The sequence below is a fragment of the Patiria miniata genome, unplaced genomic scaffold (assembly GCF_015706575.1).
Source record: "Patiria miniata isolate m_02_andy unplaced genomic scaffold, ASM1570657v1 HiC_scaffold_3, whole genome shotgun sequence".
Lineage (NCBI taxonomy): Eukaryota > Metazoa > Echinodermata > Asteroidea > Valvatida > Asterinidae > Patiria > Patiria miniata.
Genome location: NW_024037069.1, coordinates 7,726,729 through 7,751,282, shown reverse-complemented (window position 1 = coordinate 7,751,282; position 24,554 = coordinate 7,726,729). Strand labels below are relative to the sequence as shown.

Sequence of the window (24,554 nt, the reverse complement as noted above, 5' to 3'; positions counted from 1 at the left end):
ATCAGTCACTCAACTTTTGCTCTTTAGACTAAGCAGAGGGATCGTGAGGAGGATCACCTCGCACTCCTGAGACAGCCTAAACTATATCTACAACTAACTGCTCTGCGTCTAGCCAATTAGCACGGTTACTTGTGGCGGTTAACGCAATGGGCACATCTTGCTCTTTTATAGATGTGACTGTTCTTGTACAATCCAATATTTCCAAGTGTCACAGACTATTTCCTGAGTGCTAGTGATTCAACCTACACTATCAGGTACGTTTGATATCTTGAATTAATAACTTTTCCCCACAGCTTCAAACAGTCGTCATACAGTCATTGGTTATTCCACAGTCTAGTATAATATAAATTATTCATGAGGAAGAACGAATGGGGAACTAAGGGCGAAGACTAATGTGGAATTCTACAAGTTCACGTTTTGCACTTAAGAGGGCCAGCGGTAAACACATGGACCGTACGAACCTGCTTTCAGTTAAAAGATATTAATAAGGGTTACATTTAAGATTTAATCTGTATAGAACATCAACGAAAAGAGGTCACGCTTAATTGACAAGAAAGACGACAACATTTCGGTTTAATATCCAGCTTTAAAGACATTCATCATTTCAATCCTTCAAGATATATTTCTTTAGACTGGAATTTCCAAATGCTTCCGAATAATTCTCTTCAATTTTCACGTCTAATAGTGGGCTTGCCAGCTTCGTCAACATTTTATTTTGATAGAGATATTCCTTGTTTTGTGTTTTCAAGGGCCATTTTTTTCTGAAAAAGAAACAAAAGCCCCATTCGAACAAAATCCAAGTCTTAAGGGTGCTTCTACCGTGTTAATGGTTCTCCACCATTAATAATGTTGCAGCTTGATAGCTTTTGGTAAGACCCATACAGTAGTAGATGCAGGTTGCTGAACAATCGGAGAACCGAGTATGACATTAACTATCCAGTACATGTACATCGGTGTTAACCAGAAGTCATTGTCAATTCCGAACCAATATTTCTTATAGACGAGCAAAAGCCAACTGCCTTTGGATATCACACCAATATATTTTCCATTTTCCTTTCCACGAAAGTTGGAAAAAGTTGTGTGTGTGTTTTTTTTAGAACGATACAAACAATGAAATCGACATCCAGTCCTATTTTTGGATTTTGTTTTGTCTCTTCAATCATAAAAGTATTTAATTTTCACCCCTTTGTATATAATCAGGTAAACGAACAAGAACCTTTTCCCTGAAATTTCTAGGCTTTGGCAAGGGTCCGAAAGATCAGATCTGGACATTCGTTTCTTAACCAGAAATTGACTTTGTGCAAAACCAACAGTTAAAACGTTTGTGAAAAAAATCATTTAGAAATAAGGAGAACCATCCTTTATCTGTAAATCTTTTCATTGTATGGATTCCCTTACGGTACTGTTAACCTTGGTAATTTTTATTTATCTATTTTTTTTTTTACAGACTGTGGCTATAGACTTTTCTCTATGACCCACTGCATTGTACAAAACGGTGCATTGCCATCTCAAACTTCCCCGTGAACTAAATATTATGGAGTCTTGTAGGAGACACTCCACCCTCCTGTGGGCAATTGCTCTGTCTTGGAGCGTCATCTGCATAAATGTTTTTATCACATCAGCTGAGTGGCACGGAGACCTGTCAGACTATGAGTTGGCCAGCTTTGACAATCCTGATATTTTGGGTGAAAACGAAAGACGGGCATCAAAGTTCAACCATTTTGCCTTGAGTGACCATGGCGATGTGTATGTTGGGGCTGTCAATTGGTTGTACAGGTTGGACGGTAGTTTGGACGAGATACTGAATGTTACAACCTGTGATGACCGCAGGCCAGATAGTGTGATGCCCTGCCACCTTACAAATAACTACAACAAGATACTGGTAGTTGACAGTACTCAGCCGAACAGTTTGATAACCTGTGGTGGTGTGTATGATGGTATTTGTCAGTTACGACAGTTACAAGATATAAGTAACGTGCTAATGGAATCGGTTCCCAACGTTGCAGGGTTTGAGGATGCATCTACTGTTAGTCTGATGGCTCCAGGAAGAGGTGGGCGAGACATGCTTTATGCGGCTGTTACTTATACTGGGGAAAACGTTGATATTCGAGGACGTTTTCCACCAATTACGGGCAGAAGCCTGGAAAGCAATTCCTTTTTATCAGTATCACAGGAAGCGGATTCGGTTTTTTTTAATAACTGGGCCATAACGAACTCTTTTACCATAAAGTATGTTGTAGCATTTGAAGATGAAGGTTTCACATATTTTGTTGCCTCACAGAGAGAGGATTTGAGTTCTATGCAGTTTGTTTCAAAGATAAACAGAGTCTGTCAAGGCGGTCCAAACCTAGACGCTTACACAGAAATTACCCTACAGTGCAGTGGATCGGATGACCGTGTGTACAGCTTGGTGCAAGCAGCTCACTTTGGACCAGCAGGACCTGATCTAGCGGCATCATTGGGTCTCCATGCCGACGAGCAGGTGCTGTATGCTGTGTTTGCCAAGAACCAAGGAGCTCCGGGTACCAGTGATGTAACCATCGATCACTCAGCATTGTGTGTGTACAGGATGACGGATATCTCGGCTGGCTTCAGAGAAGCAGTGCGGGGATGTATTCAGGATGGAAATACGTACTCTGTTGACTATTTGGAGAGTTCTTTTTGCAGTAGCTACGACGTGAGTACAGAAGCATATGTTGGCATTGCTCTAATTGCTGCATTCCTTGTGCTGTTTTCGAGTTTCACCTCAAATAGATTGTGTTTTTTTTTGTTGCAATTATGTTTTCCTAGCAATATATAATGTATTCACTTTTAAATGAGACATTTATATGTAACTCAAAAATCCACCAACGTTTAGTTATTGAATTATTTCTTCACAAATTTTGAATTATTGGCTGCCAGGCAATAAATCGGCTCTCGCAGAGGGGGTTATTTGTGGACAAAATGAAACCCGTTAAAAAATATAAAACCTAAACAAAATCCACTTTAATAGAGCGGTTTGCATCACGTCTACAAATCAAAATGCGGATTACCTGTACTTTTGTGGCGTAAATACAACCCAACGCAACTCAACCCAACCCAAATGCACAGGATGCCTAATCTAAGTAACAAAAATAAAATCGCCCAGAGTCATCTTAGTCATTGTAAAATAAGCACAACAACGAGCGGGAATATAGAATAGCGGAGAGGGGAAACTGCAAAAATTTAAAATGTAACATTTTGACAAATGCATCGTTTTAGCAGGCTGGGTATTAATTGTTAAAGCATTCGTTCTGTTGATTAACAATCAAATATTTAACGAAGCTTCGCAGCTAAAGACAACGAGGAAATCTGCGCACAACTCTGTAACATTTTTTTCAAGCCGCCACCCTTTTAAACATTGTATAAAGCAGAAATCATTAGCCATAGATAAAGATATCTTCCAACACCTTTAACTGGCCGTACAGACAAGTAGTAAACCCAGCCCAATGCAACCAATCTGAAACACGCCCTTAGATGCTCCGTTTTGTTCTGACATGATTCTGTTTTTTAGTTCACATCCTCACTTATTGTACACGTTAAGGGAACAACTTGAGAGAAAACACGATGTGCTGCTAACTCAGGATTAAATAAGGAAATGTAAAGTCGTTCAAATCATTGGTGTCATTGTAAAAGAACTAAAACCATTAAAAATGAAGGAACGTAAGTTATATATATGCCCCTGTTCAATAAGTTAAATAAGAAGCAACTGTTGAACAAAAAGCAATTATATAAAACTGGTTAGTCATCCTAGCACGATACCCAAAACCCCTTTGTAAGTTTAAACGTACTACAAAGTATGGAACAATTATCACACGGAGGAAAATAATTGGTCCAACCAGCGGTTCTAACGACTGACAGAAACACGGAGAAGCATTATGAGTAGTGTGTTGTGAAACTAAAACAAATAGGCTTACGCCATCGCAGTTACTTAGTTTCATAGTAATCAAACTGATTTACTTTTCAACTGAAAATCAAAAATAATTCAACAGATCAATTTCTTCACTTTTATTGGGGAAACGGGAGTTATGTCGGCTCCATAATACAGGGGCAAGCAAAAAGAAGGAAACCCACTTTTGACAGGAATGTTAACTTTCGTACTTGAACTTTTTTTATTTTTTAGATATATGTAGTGTTAAGTATAGCTCTTCAACCATACATGGTGAAAAAAATCTTACACAAATCGCAAGAATAGTATTATTATTCTAATTTGAATACAAGTCACCCGCCGTTGTCACGTGTAGGTCTAGTGTAGTTTTTTTGTTGTCTTTAATCAAGTTTCAGAGCTCAGTCGAGCGGATGCATTGGAATAAAGCCATCCGTGGACAAACAGGTTTGGCACATGAAATTGTTAAACTACCATATCATAGAGTAAAAAATGCGTTTGCAATCAATGTTTTCGTCACTTATGTTTAAAGATCAATATACTAAATTAAATTTTTGAAATATGCTCAACAAGTAGGTGTAAATTGCTGTCAAAAGTGGGCTTCCTTCTTTTTGCACCACCTAGCACGTATAGCCTCGCTATAGTGTGTATCAAAAATGCGAACAAAATATAACGGAATGTCAGACGTAGAATGTGTAACCAACATAGATAATATAGGTATGGTTTGAAAGATACACCTTTCCACTTTAAATTGAGGCATCAAACGTCCAAATCTGACATTTTTTTGACAGAGTTATGAGTAATTATCCAAGAGAGGTCAAATTGACCATGGGACCAAGTTTTCAATATTAGGCATAGGGCAAAGTAGCCTAATTGCATCTGTGTGGATATTTGCCTGCCCTACACAAATGTGTTTAGCGAGTAAACACAATTCTAAACACTTTCCTGCTATCACCTCATGCTAAAAATGTTTAGCACGTAAACATGTTTATAAACTGATAGCAAGTGTGTGTTTAGAATTGTGTTTATTTGTATTTGTTTGTAGGCCAGGCAATTATCCACACAGAGGCAATCAGGCTACCCTCATCCCAATGCCTAAAGTTGAAAACTTGGTCCCATGGTCAATTTGACCTCTCTTGGAAAAATACTCAAAACCCTGTCAAAAGTTATCAGATTTGGACGTTTGATGTCTCATTTTCAAGTTGAATTGAGTCAGTCGTAAGACGTGACCAATTTTTTTTTCGGGTTTGTGCTAAGTATATATCTTTTTTTTTGTAGAGTAAATAATGGCGTTTGATTGTAGTATAATACTTTTGGCACATGACAATGTGTATGTTGAATAATCCGCGTCACACAGATAAATGACATAACTCAAACCAGAACGAATAGTTGATATGACAGGTTTGGCACAAACAGGTTTGGCAAATGAAATTGTTAAACTACCATATCTCATAGACAAAACATGCATTGGCAATCATTTTTTCGTCACTTATGTTTAAAGATAAATATTTTAACACGATTAAATTGAATTTTGAAATATGCCTAACAATTAGTTAAAAATTGCTGTCAAAAGCGCGTTTCCTTCTTTTTGCACCACCCTGTAGTACTGAGCCTCGCTATTATACAGTATATGCACACACATATACGGGGTACCTTCTGACTGGGATACCTTACTGAATAGGAAGCCCAACAAAAATAGCAGTAAATCCTATCGTCGAACACTATAGCTCCAAGATACAGGCGAATCTCCGGAGTATTACTAGGAGTATACAGCAAGGAATTAGACGTGACCAAGCCCGGGTTTGTGCTAAGTGTGTATCTTTTTTTTGTAAAGTAAATAATGACGTTTGATTGTAGTATAATACTTTTGGCGCATGGAAATGTGCATGTTTATTCATCCGTTATTCAGATAAATGACATAACTCAAACCAGAACGAATAGTTGATATGAATTTGTTGTGTGTTTCCATTAATATAGATATCTTCCTATAGCATTCTGTTTTTTTTTGCCAGCAGTCGTTAACTTTAAGTAAGCAAACTACCTAATGCACACGTTGCATTAGTACAACGATCGTTGAAACTTATCTTGCTAAAGCTTAAGTTGTTGCTGTTGGTGTTTAATTAGTGCACTGTGACTGGTACCAAAATAGCACATAATATAGGTGAAAGGTTAATTTTGTGTTTAAGGCGAAAACTGTTTTTTTTTTTGTGGTAAAAAGAGACACAATAGAAAGGGGAATTAGAGTGTTTCGTTAAGAATCGGATCAGGTCTTGATTTTGATACTGAAGTAGAATTTTGTTGACTGGAACCATCCCCTTATTGAGCACAATAGCCATAAAACTCATACTTATTGCTCTGGGGTCTGGTAAGGCTAACGTCTACTTTCAAGACATGCGAAGTATACGGTAACCTCCACGGGAACTCGAATTTACAGATGTAGATAAAATCTTCAGAAAGTGTGGATGAGTGGTATCTTGGCTGCAACAGAGAAGCAGTATATAGGCCTCAGGATGTATCCAAGGTGGAAATGCACCGGGTGGGGGAGGTCTGTAGCCGGTATCGGGTAGGCCTTTGAATTATATTATTTTAACTTTCACTCAAACGCAATGAAAACAAGATATGCGTGCGCCAAATTGAAAAAAATATTTTTCGCTACTAAATTGCTGTCATGTAAACAATCTGCTTACAACTCTCAAATTATCAAATATGTTGCTCATCAAATAACTGGTTGTAACAAAATTTAGAATAAGGAAGTGGGCAAAACCTAATATAGATTGGGCCTATATAGTTAATATTTTTACGATGAAAATTTATGTCCAGATTTGAAAGGGGGAAAAAAATGATATAATAGCATGGGTGACGCCAGGATTTTTTCTGGGGGGGGGGGGAGGGGGCAAAGCACATTTTGTTTTGGGCGGGGGACATTTGCCCACCCAACAACCATTGACACCCCTGTAGACGCCCATTTTGTCTTTCTTTTTTTCTCCTTTTTTTGCGTTTCCGGGGCGGGGGGGGGGCAAGCAAAGATTTTATTGTCAAGTCAATCCCTTCGTCCCGCTACTCCACTTCATTCCAAGGCTGAACCTTTCAAATTGTTTCTTTTTGCAATAGGGCCTGTGTGCAATTACAATTTAAATAGGTTCAAAGTTGTGTGTTTCTTTGCCGCCTGGTGGCTGATGCATCGATCAACGTGGTAGTATAAACACACCAAGGCACTCATTCTCGTTTTATCAACGACTCTCCTTGAACTTCCTGTATATTGGTGCTTCTTCATAATTACCACTGCCGAACCACGATATTGCTTTAACTGTTCAATAATTTTGAATTTACAGTTTATACTTTCGTTTCAGATTCCCTTTCTGGATCGCTATTTATGCACACCAGAAGTTAATATGCAATTATTCCAGTACGCCAAGGGCATAGCCCCCGTTCCATCCACGGCAATTCTAGAGCTGCCTGGTAATCTCATGTCATCAATAATAACCACAGTAGAAGTAAACCACACCATCGCTTTAATCGGAACATCGAGTGGGGTTCTACTCAAGGTAAATTATCCCTAATCGGTTAAAATGTATGACGGAAGTCGTCATGTATGACTGTGTAGCAAAAAGTTTATTTAAAATCATTTCGTTCACACCCCTTGCACTCGAGACTTTGGTTACTATCACGACGCATTGATTTTTTTTAAAATGAGAAACAATTAGTTAGTTTTGGTTTTTCTTAATAAATTGGCTTGCATGAACAAACACTCAAGGCAAGCAGTGCATGCCGGGTTGACCATGTCCATGTCAAAACTTCTTAACTCTCTATGTACAATGTCGGTGTAAACAAATTGTTTATATGTGTCATAATTATGCATCTTGTCATTAGGTTCATATGGAAAGTAACACTGCCAGCCGACTTTATGAACGCATTAGCGTTGATACCAGTCCAGTTCTGCCAGATGTCAAGGTTAATGACACAACACGTATACTATTTCTCTTGACGGAACAAAAGGTAAGCGCATACCTAACCTGCCGAGGAGGAATGCTTTTAACTGAATAATAACTTTCTCTGCTCGATTTAGCGTCCCCCGTGGGCTTCGCATTAGCAAAAAAGTTGACAGATTTGTCAACAGAAAAGTCAAAAGCTAAGCGGACAAGCAAATGTGTTTTTTTTTTTAGCAGCAACTAGATTTCCAGTCATTTATGAAAAACCACAGAAACCATTCGGTGCTTTGAGTATTATTTATAACAACGAAAAGCATAGCAAATTTGGCCAAATGCACACAATAAACATTGTTCCTTTGCTTCGTAAACTAAAAAACCAGATTAAAGATTTTAAGAAAAAAAAAAGTTTCCTGATGATGAAATCAATACTTTTTTCTCAACATTAAGATTGTAAAAAAAAAGTTACAATATGTTTTACACTTTAGTTGGTGAAGCTTCGTGTGGAAAACTGTGGTCAATACACTACATGCGAAACGTGTATTGGGACTGATGCAGGGAATGATGGAGACCCATATTGTGGATGGTGCACTCTGGAACGAAGGTATGTCACACGGGATATGTCTCCAAAGTGTGTGAGTAAGTTGAGGGGTGTAAGAACGGTGGACACCACTCAGACGGGGTGCAACGTGTATGGAAATGTATCATTCATGGTGTATCATTGTAATGGTCCTCCTTGAAGAATCCCCCTGATGCTGAATCCAAGCCTCCACTACTAAAACAACTACACCAGTAAGAGCCCGGCAGTCTCCTGAAGACGAACAGAGCACACTGTTCGAAACGTCGCCGGAGTCAAAACCACACAACCCAAAAGACATGGTGTTACCACAAACTTTCCATTCTATATTAATGATGTACCCCAAAAAATGCAACCCTAAAACATTTGCATTAAAAACAAAAAGGATCAGTGGATGCTTTTGCTTTGGGTATCAGATTAAAGCTGAGAGTGTTTTCTTTCAAATACTGAAAAAACCCATGAAAATAGCACTTTGGGTTGCTGACAAAATGCCAATTATGTAAAAGAAGTCATTTTCATAATACTTCAAACAGTGAAACATGTAAGCCTACTGTGCAATTATCCCTCATTTGTCTTTAATATTTGGACATAATTAGTTATGATGCTGAAAAGGATTAAAATAGGACTGAGATACTAAAAAGGATGAGATACCTGTTCAGGTGAAAAGTAAAAGGTATTTCCATCAAATTAATTTTTACTCTTGCCATATTATGTGCCGTGTTATTTGTGAGGATTTAGACATGCACAAATAGGTACAGTGAAAATCCCTTACTGTGGTAATTGTGTGTGTACAGGATGAAAAATAACCACTTTTACATAATTACTGTTTACTCAGCAACCCAAAGTGTTATTTTCATGATTGTTTCGGTATTTAAAAGAAATAGCTCTCAGCTTTAATCTGATACCCCAAACATAAAAAAACCACCGACCTTTTCTTTTTATAGGCAATGATTTTTTGTCACCCTGTATAGGTAAAAAAATAAGCTTTTGTGCACTCTGGAAGGGAAGTCATTTATTGGGCGAGCTCCTATAGTTGGTCAGTTTAGTTGTTGATCGTGTCCCTAAAATAACTTCCATTTTATTTACATGACGAATACAGAGTTCGATGAGCTGTGGTTGTCCGAAGTTGCAATTATTTGTATGTGAAACAAATTTTGTACGATCCATCTAATTCAGTGATGACCTACTGATTCTCAATGAAATCTGGAAAGTATGACATTTCATTTTTTTCAATTTTGGTTTTTGGTTTTTGGTCACTGTCGGCTACCAAGCTATGTGATAACGTTGAATTCTGTCTTAGATGTACGAGATATGCAGACTGTCCATCTCCTGATGTATCTACTCGATGGTTGGCCTACAATGCTGCTCAGTGCATTAATATTACCGATGTAGCGCCCTATGATAACCTACCAATTACAGTCAATGAGCAACAGGTGAGAGACAGATGCATTGAAATTACATCTTTATTGCATCCGTTATAGGAACAAAAATGAAACCTGCTTTAGAAATTAACCACTTAGGCCGACTTCAAAGTGCAAATTTGTAATGGACTTATCCAGATAGGCGGATAGGTATGTGGAAACATTTTACGTCAATGCGACGCCTATGGTAAAAACGACGTACATGTATAGGGCCTAATAATTTTAGTTTTGCTTCCCAGGGATCTCCAGAATTTAAATAGGTTTTCATCTGTATATAATTTCACATATTGTTCATGCGCTTTGCCTTCTTAATGGTGATGAGTAAAAATCGTGCGCAATTTATTTGCTGTACTTTGAACGAGTTTAGGCTTCGTGCAGTGAACGGTATATTTCATGTCACACCATCTTTATTATGTTCTGAAATTTGTGACTCTCTAAGAAAATATTTTTTTCGCACGTCGGAATGATACAGAATGTCGTGCTTCATGTACTATACCTGTCGCTCATTCTCAGTCATTTGAGCTCACCAAATGTTATTTCCACTCTGTCTTTAGTACCCCTGACCAATGGAGCTAACTCTTGGAGTTAATTGAATATTAATAAAATAAATATTAGTATTTAAATATATATTTTTTACTTTCACTTTTAGATCACCCTGACTGTGCAGCAGTTACCTGATCTAGGGACCAGCCAGAGTTATGAATGTCATTTCGGGTCATTCGAATCTCCAGCTACGAAGAATGGTGAAGTACTAGAGTGTACGTCACCTCCTAGTGATGGGATACCTGCCATTCCACAAGGAGGTAAGTGCAATAAGAGACACCCATACGAATTTATTCAGGGCAAAAATACACAGAGCAAACATTCAAAAAGTCGGGGTCCAAACTAGAATGAAATGATGCTTGTGAACCAGCATGTTGTTTTTCATTCAATCGCATTATTGGGCTAATCGTAAGGATATCAACTTAGAGAATGTGTTCATAGGCAATACAATATGGTACACCGACTTGCTTACTGTCAGCATGAAAATGATTTCTGCATTTGGTACCCATAAAACTCAATTTTAAATACACGCTTATTTTTGTAATTGTCTGTTTCAACTAATAAATGCAGAGATTTGTTCTTATTTATTGCTTAGATGATGCGGTAAGAGTAGATTTGAGTGTTGAGTCATCTGAAACTTCAGTTCAATTCATAGACACGGACTTTTACTTTTATGAGTGTTCAACGCACACTTCGTGAGTATTTGTGTTTATACACCTTATTAATCAGTTGTATTTGAAATTCAAGTTGTTTTCTTTTAGGTTGTTTGTAGTATACATTCGCCAATGATTTTTTAATCTTTGAGTATATGCAATTTCTCTTTATTTTGTTTTTTAATCTTTGTATATATGCAATTCTCTTTGGTTGTTTTCGTAGCTGTGTATCCTGTGTTGGTAGTCGCTGGGCCTGCGATTGGTGCGTGTTTGAGAACAGATGTACTCATGAAAGCTCTACATGCACACGTGCTAATGAAATCATCGTTACTGGAGATAACGTGAGAACAAAAATAAAAGAGCTAAGCCGATACAAATTTTGAAAAGAAAAAAAAATAATATTTTGCTTAAATCTCTTGATTGTAGAATCCTATATGTCGACTATTCGGTAAATACGTATTTTGTGCATTAGTTATTGAAAACGACACTAATTGTCATGTACTCCTCCCATTAAGCACACTTGAAAGTATCTGAAATTATATTTTTATTTCAGAATTTAGCTAATGTCTATCAGGTGTCTGTTGATCATTTCAAATCGAAGCAGATGTATATTTTGGGGTTCAGGCAATGACATAGTTTGTTGTTTGTTGGCGTTTACTTACAGAATCCAACCGCCTCTGCAGTCAAAGGACCTGAGTTTTGCCCTCAATTGCTGAACCAGACTGCTGAAGTTCTGCTTCCTAATGACATTATGAGGAGCATCACTGTCATGACCTCAAACCTGCCAGACAAAGCTGAGGTTAGTTCTGCAAAGTTAAGTGAGTATGGAAAGAGTAAAACTAACATTTACTCGGCAGTATTACCCCCATCATATCTGCGTTTCATAGACTCCAGTGAAGGTCTTATAAAGTAAACAGCGTTCTTTAAAAGCTCAATACTTGTCAATGCGACGCCAACATTTTTAATGCAGTTATTCAGCAAATCCAATAAGGTTAAACGATGTAATGTAGACATGCATTTGCCTGCCACTAAAGGGCAATTCAACATCAGCTTATCATCCAAAATTTAACCTCTCTATCTAAGCACATGCAATGTTTACGATGATAACAGTATATATGATTATATAAGATGCATGAAGCGTTCGCAAACTTCACCGGGCCCACCTCCAGTGCATACGGTCCAAAAGGTCTTCTTATCAAACAATTAATGATAACTTCGCAAATCACTTTGCATTGAATGGCATAAAGAAGGTCAGATATGTAGAATAATAGCATTTAGCAAACTATTTCATCAAGTATTCCAAGGGGAAATAGTATTTTTTTCTTCGAGAAAGAATTAAGCAAAGCGGTAACTGGACTCAGAGAGATTTTGAAAAATGTCACTATCAGGCATTGACGGGGGAATTTTCTGATAGACGGGGCTTAACGTGGACATCACTTACAGACTGACATTGTTTTTTCCCCAGCCATTAATAAACAATATTGGTCGTTACCCCCTTTGTTTGTTTTCCATGTGCAGATTTCTAGCTATAAGTGCAGCTTGGATGTAGAGGGATCACTTCAGGCTGTTAATGCAGATCGCAATGGAGATAGGATCACATGCCAAGATAAGGCTGTAAGTTAAATTCCAACTTATTTTGTGACTTGGATTGCTAATGTGGTTTTTTATAAGAAAGAAAGTTATCACTTATTACGCATACTGGCCACACACAATGTTGATGTTTTGAGCTTCATGTATTAACAGGTGATTGTTTGCTTGCCTTCAACAGTACACCTACCAATCTAATGATGAACCAGAGATGGAAGTGGGACTGTCTGTTTCATGGACTGACACAAGCGGTGCTTTGCACATCCTAGATGACATACATGGATTTGATGGTAAGGAATAAGGACCGATTGATAATAATTTGAGGAGATTTACGATTTCGTCAGTCTAAAATGTTTATACATAATAATATTTTTATCCAATGAAATCGTCTTCTATCACAATTCACAGTGCTCGATACATTTCTGTAGAGCTATAATTATGCAATAAATTCAGAATATGAGCTAATCAAACTTTGGCATATCTCTCTTCTGGACAGACTGTTTCGTACCATAAGGCACTCATCAGCAGATGAGTGCCTAATGGTACGAAACAGTTTGTCCAGAAGAGAGATATGCCAAAGTTTGATTAGCTCATATTCTGAATTTATTGCATAATTATATTATCATATATAATATGAGATTATTTCCAAACGTGATACCTTTTAGAATCACACCCACTCCTGGCTGCCCAAAGTCAGTATCGAATACAATAAAGCGAAAATGATGTTTGTTTAATATTCTTTAAAGTTCAGAACCGTGCAAATTACTTTTTTTGAAATGGGTATATCGCGTTATTAAAAAAATTCTTCATACGCTTTTCATCGTTTGTTATCCACAGTTTTGAATTGGAAGTTGTTCTTTAAAATGTCGAGTTGAAGGACATGAAATTATCTTGTATTCTGCTCATATCAAACAGTTACATTGTACAAGTGTGAAGTCCAGAAGCCAGACTGCAGCCGTTGTGTTATAGCCCGCCCAGCGCTCGAATGTGTTTGGTGTGGTGCCATGCCAAGCGGGTCTGGTGTTTGCAAACTGAATGAAGTTTGCGGTGAAAATATGGTGACTTTGGATAACGGATTGAACTGCCCTGATCCAGTTCTGAGTGAGGTAAGCTATAAACTCTCCAACTGAATATTATTCGCTTGAATATTCTTTATTAATATTCCAGGCGAGGTTACTTGTCAACGTGTTTGTAATTATCCATAGTTCTCACAAGGTATCAAAGACTACTGCCACTAAATGAAGCACACCTTGTATCCATTTGACCTGCCTTTGTGACAAGGTAAAAAAGGGAAATTTTGTCATGTTCAAGATGAAAGCAAAACCAAATTTGTATGACTGCATAAGCAAAGGTGTATGGTCTATAAAGTAGGATTATATGGATGACTGCATATGAGCCACCAAGCTGAACAAATTGTCTTTCAAGAGCATTTACCAATGCATCTTTACTAAAAATGTGTTGTATTTAAATGCATTGTTTCATGTTACATGTACTTGCTTTGGTGTGTTATGTTATTATTGCTTCTAAAATCACGCATTAGGTATTTCCCTCGACTGGGCCAATTGAAGGCAACACAGTCATAGATGTGATGGGAACTGATATCGGTCGGAGAGTGAGTGATGTTGTGTCAGTGATGGTTGGCAATCAGCCCTGTGATCTAGCTGGATTAAACTCAGACTACCAAATTGGAGCAAGGTAGGGTCAAATCATACTTCATGCAAGGACATTACCTTTTTATTCAAGCTTTGACTAATGGTCACCTATTTAGTTTTTCGAATTTTTGTAATTATTTTTTTTTTATCTTTCTGACTGAAGTATTTTGTCCTCTGTGAGTTATAATACGTTTTTTTCCCCAGCATTCATAGGCATAAAAATTGTTTGGATTTCTAATCATTTGTTTCTACAGAATTCTCAATTCACAATCATTGTGTGCCATGTTGTGGAACATTGTAAAATCTAAAATGAGACATTTTCTGCTTAACAAGTAAATGTAATTATTTAGTAAATAGGCCTACATTATGTACATATACATGTTTTAGTTATCAGAGTTGATGACGTTGACGAGTTTTGCTCAAATTTCATGTATTTTAAATGTCACATATCACCTTGTGTTTCAGTGTCAGCTGCAGAACGAGAGCAGAAAGTGAAGGAGCCGAGCTGGTTACGTTGACAGTCACGGGTGCAGATGGTACAATGCAACACAGCTCAGGAACAGTCAACTTCAACTTCAAAGTAAGTCACGTCCTGCACGCACTCGTTTACACTGACTCAGCCACTTAGGAACCTGATTGGAAATGGAACAAGCGTCCAAGGAAATGTTTTTACACTGTTGTGGAAATAGTAAGCACGGAATGTGTGATCACGAATGAGGTTTGTTCACGAATGTTCTTTTCTTAGCAGTTCGGCACCACATTATGTCAGCTGGAGCAATGATAAGATAGATTTTAGCTGCAGTAGTTGATAATCTCATACCAAAACATTTATGTTTGAGTTGAGGATATTTGGGAAAATCCCAGGCATTTGAGTGAATTTCCTAAAACGTAGGTCAGATTTACGTTTGAAACGTCAAAATATTTAAAATCAACAATACTCCAGGATTCTATGCACGATTAACTAGCAAATACTTATTCCAACAATAATGTAATATAACAATAATATAATTGTTGTGGAAATTGTGTGAGAGACTAACAAAGTTCTAGAAATGTTTTCATAAGATGTATTTTGCTACCAGGACCCAGCGATTACCCATTTCCAACCCCGCCTCGGCCCAGAAGCCGGTGGGACGGCAGTTAGTGTGAATGGTGCGGCCCTCAACACAGGACGCAATATTGAAGCGTTCATCGGCGACAATCCTTGCATCATAACAAGGTATTGTGTCTCTGTCGTAATACACATCATTATTCAAATTGTTGCGCATACGGCAAAAATCGAAGCATTGTCTATTTTTCCCCTCTGGAATGACATTTATTGAAGCATTCATTAGAAACAAATAAAAGTGTTTTTTACGATAATTATTATTAATAATATTAATTCAGGGAAAAGAGGGATCTCCCCAACATTGGTACAACCTCTAGTTTCAAAAAATCATTCTATCAAGCTTCAGTTACAAGGATTTCCCTTTGGCGATCGTGAAGTGAAGGGCCCCTGTTTTGTTTTGATCAAATTAGAGTCAACAATATTTTTTATTGCTCAAAATTCACCTTTACAATCAAACACCCGTTTAGCAGTTTTGAACAGATTCTTAGGGTAGAAATCACGATTTTCCTGCGCGGTTTGTGCCTTGCGATTCGGCGCGCCGTGCGTGCTCACGGTACATCGCGCGAAGATCGCCATCTTTATTTTCGGGTCGCGTGTTGTCTCCGCGCTGTCACCGTCATTTTACCCCCAAATTTCCCTCAAAAAATCAAAACCCTGCCCTCTGTCTACGACATACCTGTTTATTGAGAATGTTGCAAACTAGTTTGGTAGGTCCAATAATTTTAAAGTGGATTTCGTTCCCTATATAGGAACCAGGCCCTTCACTTCACGATCGCCTTCCCTTTCCCACCTTTAAGGGATTTCGTTAGTTATAAATTCTTTCATAAAAATCTACTTTATCTTTTTCTGTAGAATTGCTCTAAATTCGTCCAATTTCGAATTACCTTGAGACATTGCTATACATGCATTCAGTATTAAGGAGCATCATACACAAAGATGAATTCAAGTTTACGCCAGGCGCGGTCTAGAGCCTATATTTGTTGGGGGCTAGCATGTGTGGATCCTGAAATTTTTGCCTGGAGGCGTGCTGAAATTTAGACCGGTTTTTATCAGGCCTCCGAGGGGGGGGGGGGGAGGGCCTCGTACCATATTTTCTATGAGGAGCGCTGATTAAGTCTTACAATCGTGCACACTGTATTACCGAACGGTGGACAAATGCCCCCTTCAATTTTATTTTTTTTAGGGGGGGGGGGGGGAGACAAGTCGCATGTGACGTCAAATTCCTAAATTGGCCACTGGCATTTTTTTCAATAGAATTTTTTTTTGGAGGGGGGGGGGGCTAGACAACATTTGGGGGCCCAAAGACACCCCTCCCCCCCCCCCAGCCTCCTGTAGAACCGCGCCTGGTAAAAATCTCTGCAGAAAACTTAACTGTGATTTTTTTTCTTTCCAAAATTATCCAGCCAACCAGTTGAATTCATGCTAGAATGCACAACCCCTGCTGGCCAAGTTGGATATCAAGGTGTTGTGAAAGTCTCCTTTGATGGGGCCATGAGAACCTCATCAGATATGTACACGTACAGTGAGAATCCCACCATTACTGAGGTGTCTCCTCTGAAAAGCATCAATTCGTGAGTCTACATGATTTTTTGTCTTCATCTGTTTTACCATGGGCTATATACTTCAATTGGCATCATCCACATTATTAGTAAATCATTACAGACTGTATTGTCCAAAGAGAATTTCGGTGTTATAAAACTTTTTAAATGCAAACAAAAAATGGAGTAAAAAGAAATGTTTGTCTATGTATTAATTTTGTGAAATGTTATGTTTCTATTGTAAGGCACGCTTTCAAGATAGCAAGCTTACAGCCAAGTTTATGCTTGATTGTTTTAAGAAGCAGGTTACTACAAATCATCTTATCACCGAAGATACTGATAACTGAGTGAACAGTGAAATATTATGCTTTATTCTAAACTTCAAAATGTCATTATTATTATATCAAAAGTGAACATGTGTGTATACATTTCTAAATTATTTAAATTGATTCTATACATCAACCAGTATCTTTCAGTGTAGACCTTATTTTCAGTATTTGCTATCGGTGTTTCTGATTGTCAGGGGTGGTCGAATTTTGAACGTTACTGGCACTTTTCTAAACACAAGTGGAAACCGTCAAATCGTTGTCACTAATGGAAACGGTGATCGTAAAGTGGAGGTGAGAAATGTGTTTTGATCTCTGAATAAATGATTTTATATCTGCCCTATCCTTGCTCAACCTCCCCTTAACCACTGATCTCTATCTACTTGCTCCACTATTGCAACATATATAATTAGGAAGCTTTTTAAATCCTTTACTTTTTCAAATTTTGTTCAGTTACCGCGAACGACCACTTTTAATGTGAAAATGGCAATAAGTGTACTATGTAAAGTGTGGCAGCCATTACATCATGAAACACATTTCTGTTTTGAAGTAGAAACAAAGAGAGGTGCCATATTGTCAACAAGAGCTAATGCTGACCAGAATTGTCAACTGATGACGTCTTTATTTTGCAGGAATGTGAAGTTAAATCTGCAACAAAGATGTTATGCTTGTCTCCTAACATAACAGACCTTGTCAGAGATCAATGAAACATTTGGCTTCATCATGGATGGGGTCACTCAACTGTTGGCATGGTCTGAGGATAACGATGTCCACCTGGAGTTCTTTGAGGATCCAGTGATCCTATAAAGGAAATATTTTAAAACTTCTATATTGCTGAGTTACCGCGGACGACCACTTTAAATGTGAAAATGGCAAAAAGGGTACTATGTTAAGTGTGGCAGCCATTACATCATCAAAAACCATTTCTGTTTTAAAGTAGAAACAAAGAGAGGTGCCATTGTCAACCGGAGCTAATGCTGACCAGAATTGTCAACTGACTGATGTGGGTCTTTATTTTGCAGGAATGTCAAGTTAAATCTGCAACAGAGATGCGGTGCCCGTCTCCTAACGTAACAGACCTCGACATGAGCAATGCAAACTTGACCTTTGGCTTCATCATGGATGGGGTCACTCAACTGTTGACATGGTCTCAGGATAACGATGTCGACTTGAAGTACTTTGATGATCCAGTGTATTATGAATTTGAAGGTGGTACGAAGAACAAAGAAGGAGAAACCCTGACAATCATGGTTGGTATACGTGTTTTATTCTATGTGTTTATCCTTTTCATTGTTGTGTTTTTTTCTATGAGTAGATATGGGGTCTGTCGGTCAAAGTGCACGAAGCACACTTACACAGTGCTTTGTGAAGTGACATCACCTCTCATATGTGACTAGGGATAAATTCAAGTTTGATATCTCTTCCTCCTGAATTAAGTGGATCTTCCCCAAAAACAGTAGGCCTAACTTGGTAACTCTTGCTGAGTTACAAAACTTCATTAGCTCAGATCAGTTATTGCAAAGGAAATCTAGATGTGATGTGAAATAACAATTAAGGTTCTTTCTTTTTACCTCAGTCCTCACACGGTGTGTATAGGAATAAATACATGAAAAACGACAGAAAGTCTTACGTGTGATACGGCTATATGACCTTTTTATTTAGAAATAAAACAAGTGTTGCACATTTTGTCACAACCGAAAAGACTAAATTCTTCCGAAATATACCAATGCAGATACCAATAAATTTCCTTTAAAACTATTTAACTTAAATTACTTGTGGATGCTTTAACAGGGCAAGCGGATTAAAAGCGCCATCACAGCTGTAGAAATCAAGGTGACGATCGGCGAAGAGAGCTGTGACGTCAACTTGATCAGTGAGAAATCACTGGTATGTGAATTGCCCGATGAGGCACCAGCAGCCGGGGACTTCATGGGAAAAGATACCGGGAAAGGTCTGCCTGTGGTATGGGTAAGTTAGAGGCGGATCCATGTTTGAATCAGAGGGTGGGGGTTGGGGAGGTTAGGTGTCAAGTGTTCTTTTTGTTGTTAGATTTTTTCCTTCTTTTGCGGCCCCAAGGGGGAAGTTTATCCTTTTCTTTTTCGGTTGAACATCTGTTATACTCAATCCGAAAGGTTCAAAAACGCCCAAAATTCGGCCAGTTTTCCCCAAAACGTAATTACACTACTTTTTCATTGTTGATTGTTTCTTCAAAAGTAATTATTATAACGTCGACATTAACGAATTGGTTAAGTCTAATCAGTTGTTGAATTGTTTATCATTTCATTTGTATTATTACATAGGTGCGCCACAATAACTTACAATTTAGGTTGGGCTACTTGGTCTATCCCAGTACGGTGCCACTTGTCGCTATACTTGTACCGAGTTTGGTCATTCCACTCTCCATGGCGATACTGCTCGCTGCTACCTTCGTGTATTGCAAACAATTGCAAAGGAAGCGCACCCACGACCGAAGACTATTGGGCAGGATAGTGGCGATTCATCTCGGTAAGTGCTGGTGGCAAGAGATGACTTCAGTTTACTCGAATATTTCATTCCTGAGTGCTAGAAACAGGTGCACAAAACTGCGGTGAAGAGAGAGTATCATCTCAGTCTATATGAGTATGCTCTTGTAAGTTAAAATCACTTGACCGCAAGACGGCGAAATGGTAAACAACACGAAACCCTTTCAAATTTCAAAGCCAATTATCCTTCATCACTTGTGTTTACCGGCTACTTATCAATTCCTAATTTTCAAGCATAATTGTGATAGTTTAGAAAAAATTAAACAGTACGTAGCTGCACGTCTCCGTATTAAATTATGTTCTACTTCTAAAAAAACTCTCAAGATGGCTGCTAATGGGCAGCCGGTTTTGATGGTAAAATACATGGCAAAAGAATTCAAATGGCGTGCTCCTCATTTGACTGTAAATTGTCAAGTTGTAGACAGGATGAAACAAATTTTTCTACAAAAACAAAAATAAATATCGAACTCTTTTGTCAAGATTGTGTTTACCATTTTAGACAACTTGTGAATCTTGTGTAGCATGCAAAGGTTGTTTTGTCTGTTGATTTGTAAGCCTGAACGTGCTCGTAAACCTACCACTATATTACGTTATTTACTGTTAATGCGACATTGTATCACTTTTCTTCAGAAATTGACTCCCACGTCAAAAGACGCAGGTGGTATAGATCCCAGAAACAGTCGGAATCTGCTCAGCCAAAACAAAAGCGCATTGTCCTGAACAACAAGGTCAGCTTCGTTCCCGACGACATTCATATCGACTTCAGCCAACTGGAATTGGGAGAGACTCTCGGACAAGGTAGAGACTTTGTACGAGGAAACACTGAACATTTCATGAGTTCAAAGTGTAAGCTTTTATTTTACGTGAGAAGGGGAGGCCTACATAAAGGGGCTGTGTGTGCAAACTGTTATTGGCGTGATTGAAACACATTTTCACGTTTCGACCTTTAGGAAATTAATTAGACTTGGCCAGTCGCTGGGTCTGTTAGTAAGTCGGTAGGTCGGTTGGTCTGCCAGCTGGCTAGTCTTCGGGACCAGCAAAAGATTATCAGTACAGATGAGTATAATACATTTGACCAAATTTTACAGGTGCATTTGGGCGTGTACTGAAAGCTGTTCTACACGATACGTCCGGAGAAGATCAAATTGTGGCTGTGAAGACAGTGCAAGGTTGGTGACGAGTATGTCAGCCATTTGAGAGAGATGTTTGCTATGACAGTATAGATTCGAAACAAAGCATTGAAATGTTGTTCCTCGGTTGAAAAAGGCCCATTTCAAAATGCTATGAATTTTGGTCTCGAGTATATGGATGACCTTATACCGAGAAAGAGGAACTAAACAACATTAATCGTTGTGCGTCTTGAATGAAAGAGCTGAAAGAGTCTTTTCATTCAGAATTGCGAATTGTTGGTTGTAAAATGTTCTTGAACTGAATTGAATGTTCTCCGGTGTCACTGGGTTATTGGATTTCTGTGGTGATGAAAATAAGTTCAAATACAAGTTCCTGTTTTTGTGTTGTATCTTGGCCAAATGTAAGTAGGGCGTGCCAGTTATCACATATAAATGCCTTACTTTTGCATGTATAGACACCTCGGACCCGAAAAATGTGGTGAAGTTCCTGGAGGAAGGCCTGATCATGAAAACCTTCGACCATGTCAACGTGCTGGGGCTTCTGGGGTTGACCTTTGACGCGGACAAAAACCCCTTGGTGGTGATACCCTTCATGGCAAACGGTGACCTCAAGACATATCTGGTCAAGAAGAAACAGGTATTATTCAGGAGCGATCAATGTCGATAATAAGTAGATGAAGGTTCGATAAAAGAATTGTTGATGAGTGGCATGAGTTTGGAACTGACTTAATGGTAATTTTGGTAGATGTTGTTACGTTTGATAATTAATATTAAGATTTATTAAACAAAATGCAGTCCCATTTCGTAAACAGTATGTCATGTGTTTTGTTCTGAGTGTGGTATTTATTTATTCATTGGAGGTTTTTACTTTTAATTTAGACCTTGGCGACATCTCTGCTGATGAGGTTTGCCTCACATGCTGCACTCGGTATGAGCTACTTGGCTCAGCACAAGTTTGTACACAGAGATCTTGCGGCCAGAAATTGCATGTAAGTGTATCCTCTCTTCTATATCATCTGGGGCTTTTACAAATTTCTTTATATGTGTGTTTGAGTAAAAGCAAAATTAGACCTCGGATGTTTCCGAGAGAAATCGGTCAGCTGTTTCACCGAAAATAATTTTAATGCACCAGAGAAACCAGGGGACATGCATTCATTGAATTAACTCAAGACTTCGAACTAATGGCATTGCAATTCTTAAATGATTTGATCCCAAAGTAAAATCAACGTTTAACAACCTCTTTAGGGTGAACAGTGATCTTGTGGTGAAGATAGCTGATTTTGGACTGTCCCGTGACATGCACGAATCGGATTACTACACAAGCGGCGATGCCCAGGCTAAGCTGCCTATCAAATGGATGGCTCCCGAGTCCATGGAACGTCGAGTGTACAACGCCAGGACTGACGTGGTATGCAATTAAATCCATCTTTGATTGGAATGTTAGGTGATGTTTAGATAAAGATCTGAAGGGAAAGAAAGTTGCGCACATCTCTTTGCGTTCTGTGGACTATCCATCAAAGAGAAACTACATGAACTTCGATGTCCAGTCACAAAAAGTCGATTTATTGATAATTTTCATCGGATATGTTTTCAAGGCGCCTGACCCTCGTCTGGAGTATTTCGTCTTAAGACTCCCACCTCTATAACTAATTTCTAAGTTAACTTACTAAGGCCAAAAAAGTCTCCGCTTTCTGGTATAGAGCTTGCCCAAAAAGTGGTGCGGCGACGCGGCTTTTATTTTTCCTGGTTTTTTTTGTTTTGCTTCAAATGTCGGCTGATGACTGCAAATGGTGCCTGACTAAACTTAGTGCAAATATATTGGAGTCCAGAGAGGCCACATAAAGCTTACTCTCGATCGTAACCCCATCCAAAAACACGTTAAAATTGTGCAGCAGCAGGATTCCAGTCAAACCAGTGAGTTTGGCGGTTTTGAGACATCATCTTTTATTGAAACAAAAATAATTTAATTTTGCCGACGCGCATGGCTACGGCGACGCGCGCGCATACCAGAAACTGGAGACATTTTTTGGCCTAATGAACGTTGTTTTTTTCCCATTTGACACAAGATCTCATTAAACAGTTCAATAAAGACTCAAATACAATATGTGATTTGATCAATCTTCGTTAATCTTGGCTTCCCTTTCCAGCTTGCTCATGTCAACTGTTCGGTAGCTCAATTGAATAGGCATCATTAGAATGGTATCTTACATTGAAAAATATTTATCTTCTTTGGTTTTCTACAGTGGTCATACGGTGTGCTCCTGTGGGAGATTTTCGGTAAGGGTTCCAAACCGTATCGAGGAATACCCAACCAAGATGTGTATGATTTCTTGAAGAGTGGTCAACGCATGGCTGCTCCCAAGAACTGCCCGCCAGAAATGTATGTTCAAACAGCGGTCACCATTACCTTTAACAATACATGAAACAAATCTAATGTCGTTTTAACTGCTGTAAAAGTATGCATGATTCTTAGATATTTTACTCAATTCTTTCTATAGGTGAAGGGATCTTAATGCATCTATTTTACTCTCAGGGGTTTTACACAATTGAAAGTAGGTATAACACTCTCTAGTTGGTTGTGAGAAACAGTGAAGAGTGTTTTGTTTGGGGTTTCAAATAAAAAAAGGGAAACTCAATTCTCGAACATTTCTCTCAAAAATGTAGGGTTAATGTGCTCGAGTAATCAGTAATAATGGAAAGTGTATTGTCGGGGGTTTCACGTACAAATGCAAACACAATTTGATATACGATCAAGCATGCAGCATCTAATGATTCTTGTTACATTTGCTGACTGATACAGCTACGGCATAATGGTACGTTGCTGGCAGGACAACCCCAAGTCACGTTGCACCTTCGTCCAAGTTGCCAACGAGCTGGAAGAACTGTTGGAGGGAGACCGCGACTACGTAGCAACTGCTAGTGCGGGTATGGTTGGTATGCGACCCATCGAACATCGCTAAGAACCTGGTGTCAAAGACGACAGCTATCTGGTCCCGATGCAGCAGGAGATCGCCTTTGGTGCTGACGGCCCGTGTAGTGACGGAGAAACCAGCGGGAGCCATGCGACTGCCGCCCATGATCCCTTGGATTATGTCAATAAAATTGTAATTAGATAAGTGACGTGCAAATTCCCAGATATATATATATAGAAATATCCGAAAAGAAAATGGTTTGAAGAAAAAAGTCTGTTTCAAGTGGCCAATATATTAAAATCATTATTGATCAAGATGGATCTATAGGACACACTCCTTGCTCACTTTCATTCCTTAGAAAAAGGATTTGACCTTTCTAGCTGTTTCTCTCCGTGTATTGGAATGAAATCGTTTACAATATATAGAAGGTGGCAGGCTAAACTAATAGCTAAAACATGGCTTTTTAAGCGTCTTAAACCAGTGCCAAATGCCATTTTTTTTCTGCGATTGACATTTTTGTTTATTGACAGTGGTATATTAATCTTAGGTATTACTGTTGTTCACCATCATTGAATGAAACGTTCACAGATAAATATTTTGTTGAACTTCATAATATTCGGATTTCCCACAAATGAGTGCATGATTGTTTTTAAAGATAAAAATTTTCACATTTTATAATAATACTTGAACCGTTTATTCTAAAATACACAGTGATTTTCCAGTAGTGTATTATATAACTATTAGCTTCGTAAAGTACA

The 24,554-nt window shown here is 38.4% G+C and overlaps 1 protein-coding gene across 1 annotated transcript; it reads left to right on the top strand.

Moving 5' to 3' along the window:
• Positions 1-1,534: 1,534 nt before the first annotated feature.
• On the top strand, positions 1,535-23,844 carry LOC119738665 (plexin-B-like). The gene is made up of 27 exons (XM_038213579.1): positions 1,535-2,677; positions 7,255-7,449; positions 7,775-7,900; positions 8,319-8,434; positions 9,708-9,840; positions 10,478-10,631; positions 10,967-11,066; positions 11,248-11,365; positions 11,689-11,823; positions 12,543-12,638; positions 12,793-12,901; positions 13,527-13,717; positions 14,152-14,306; positions 14,729-14,843; positions 15,343-15,479; positions 16,772-16,939; positions 17,430-17,535; positions 18,255-18,482; positions 19,024-19,200; positions 19,533-19,737; positions 20,385-20,552; positions 20,843-20,923; positions 21,340-21,521; positions 21,764-21,873; positions 22,130-22,292; positions 23,128-23,264; positions 23,685-23,844. The coding sequence occupies exons 1-27, from the start codon at positions 1,535-1,537 to the stop codon at positions 23,842-23,844; spliced, it is 4,908 nt and encodes a 1,635-aa protein (XP_038069507.1).
• The last annotated feature ends 710 nt before the right edge of the window (positions 23,845-24,554 follow it).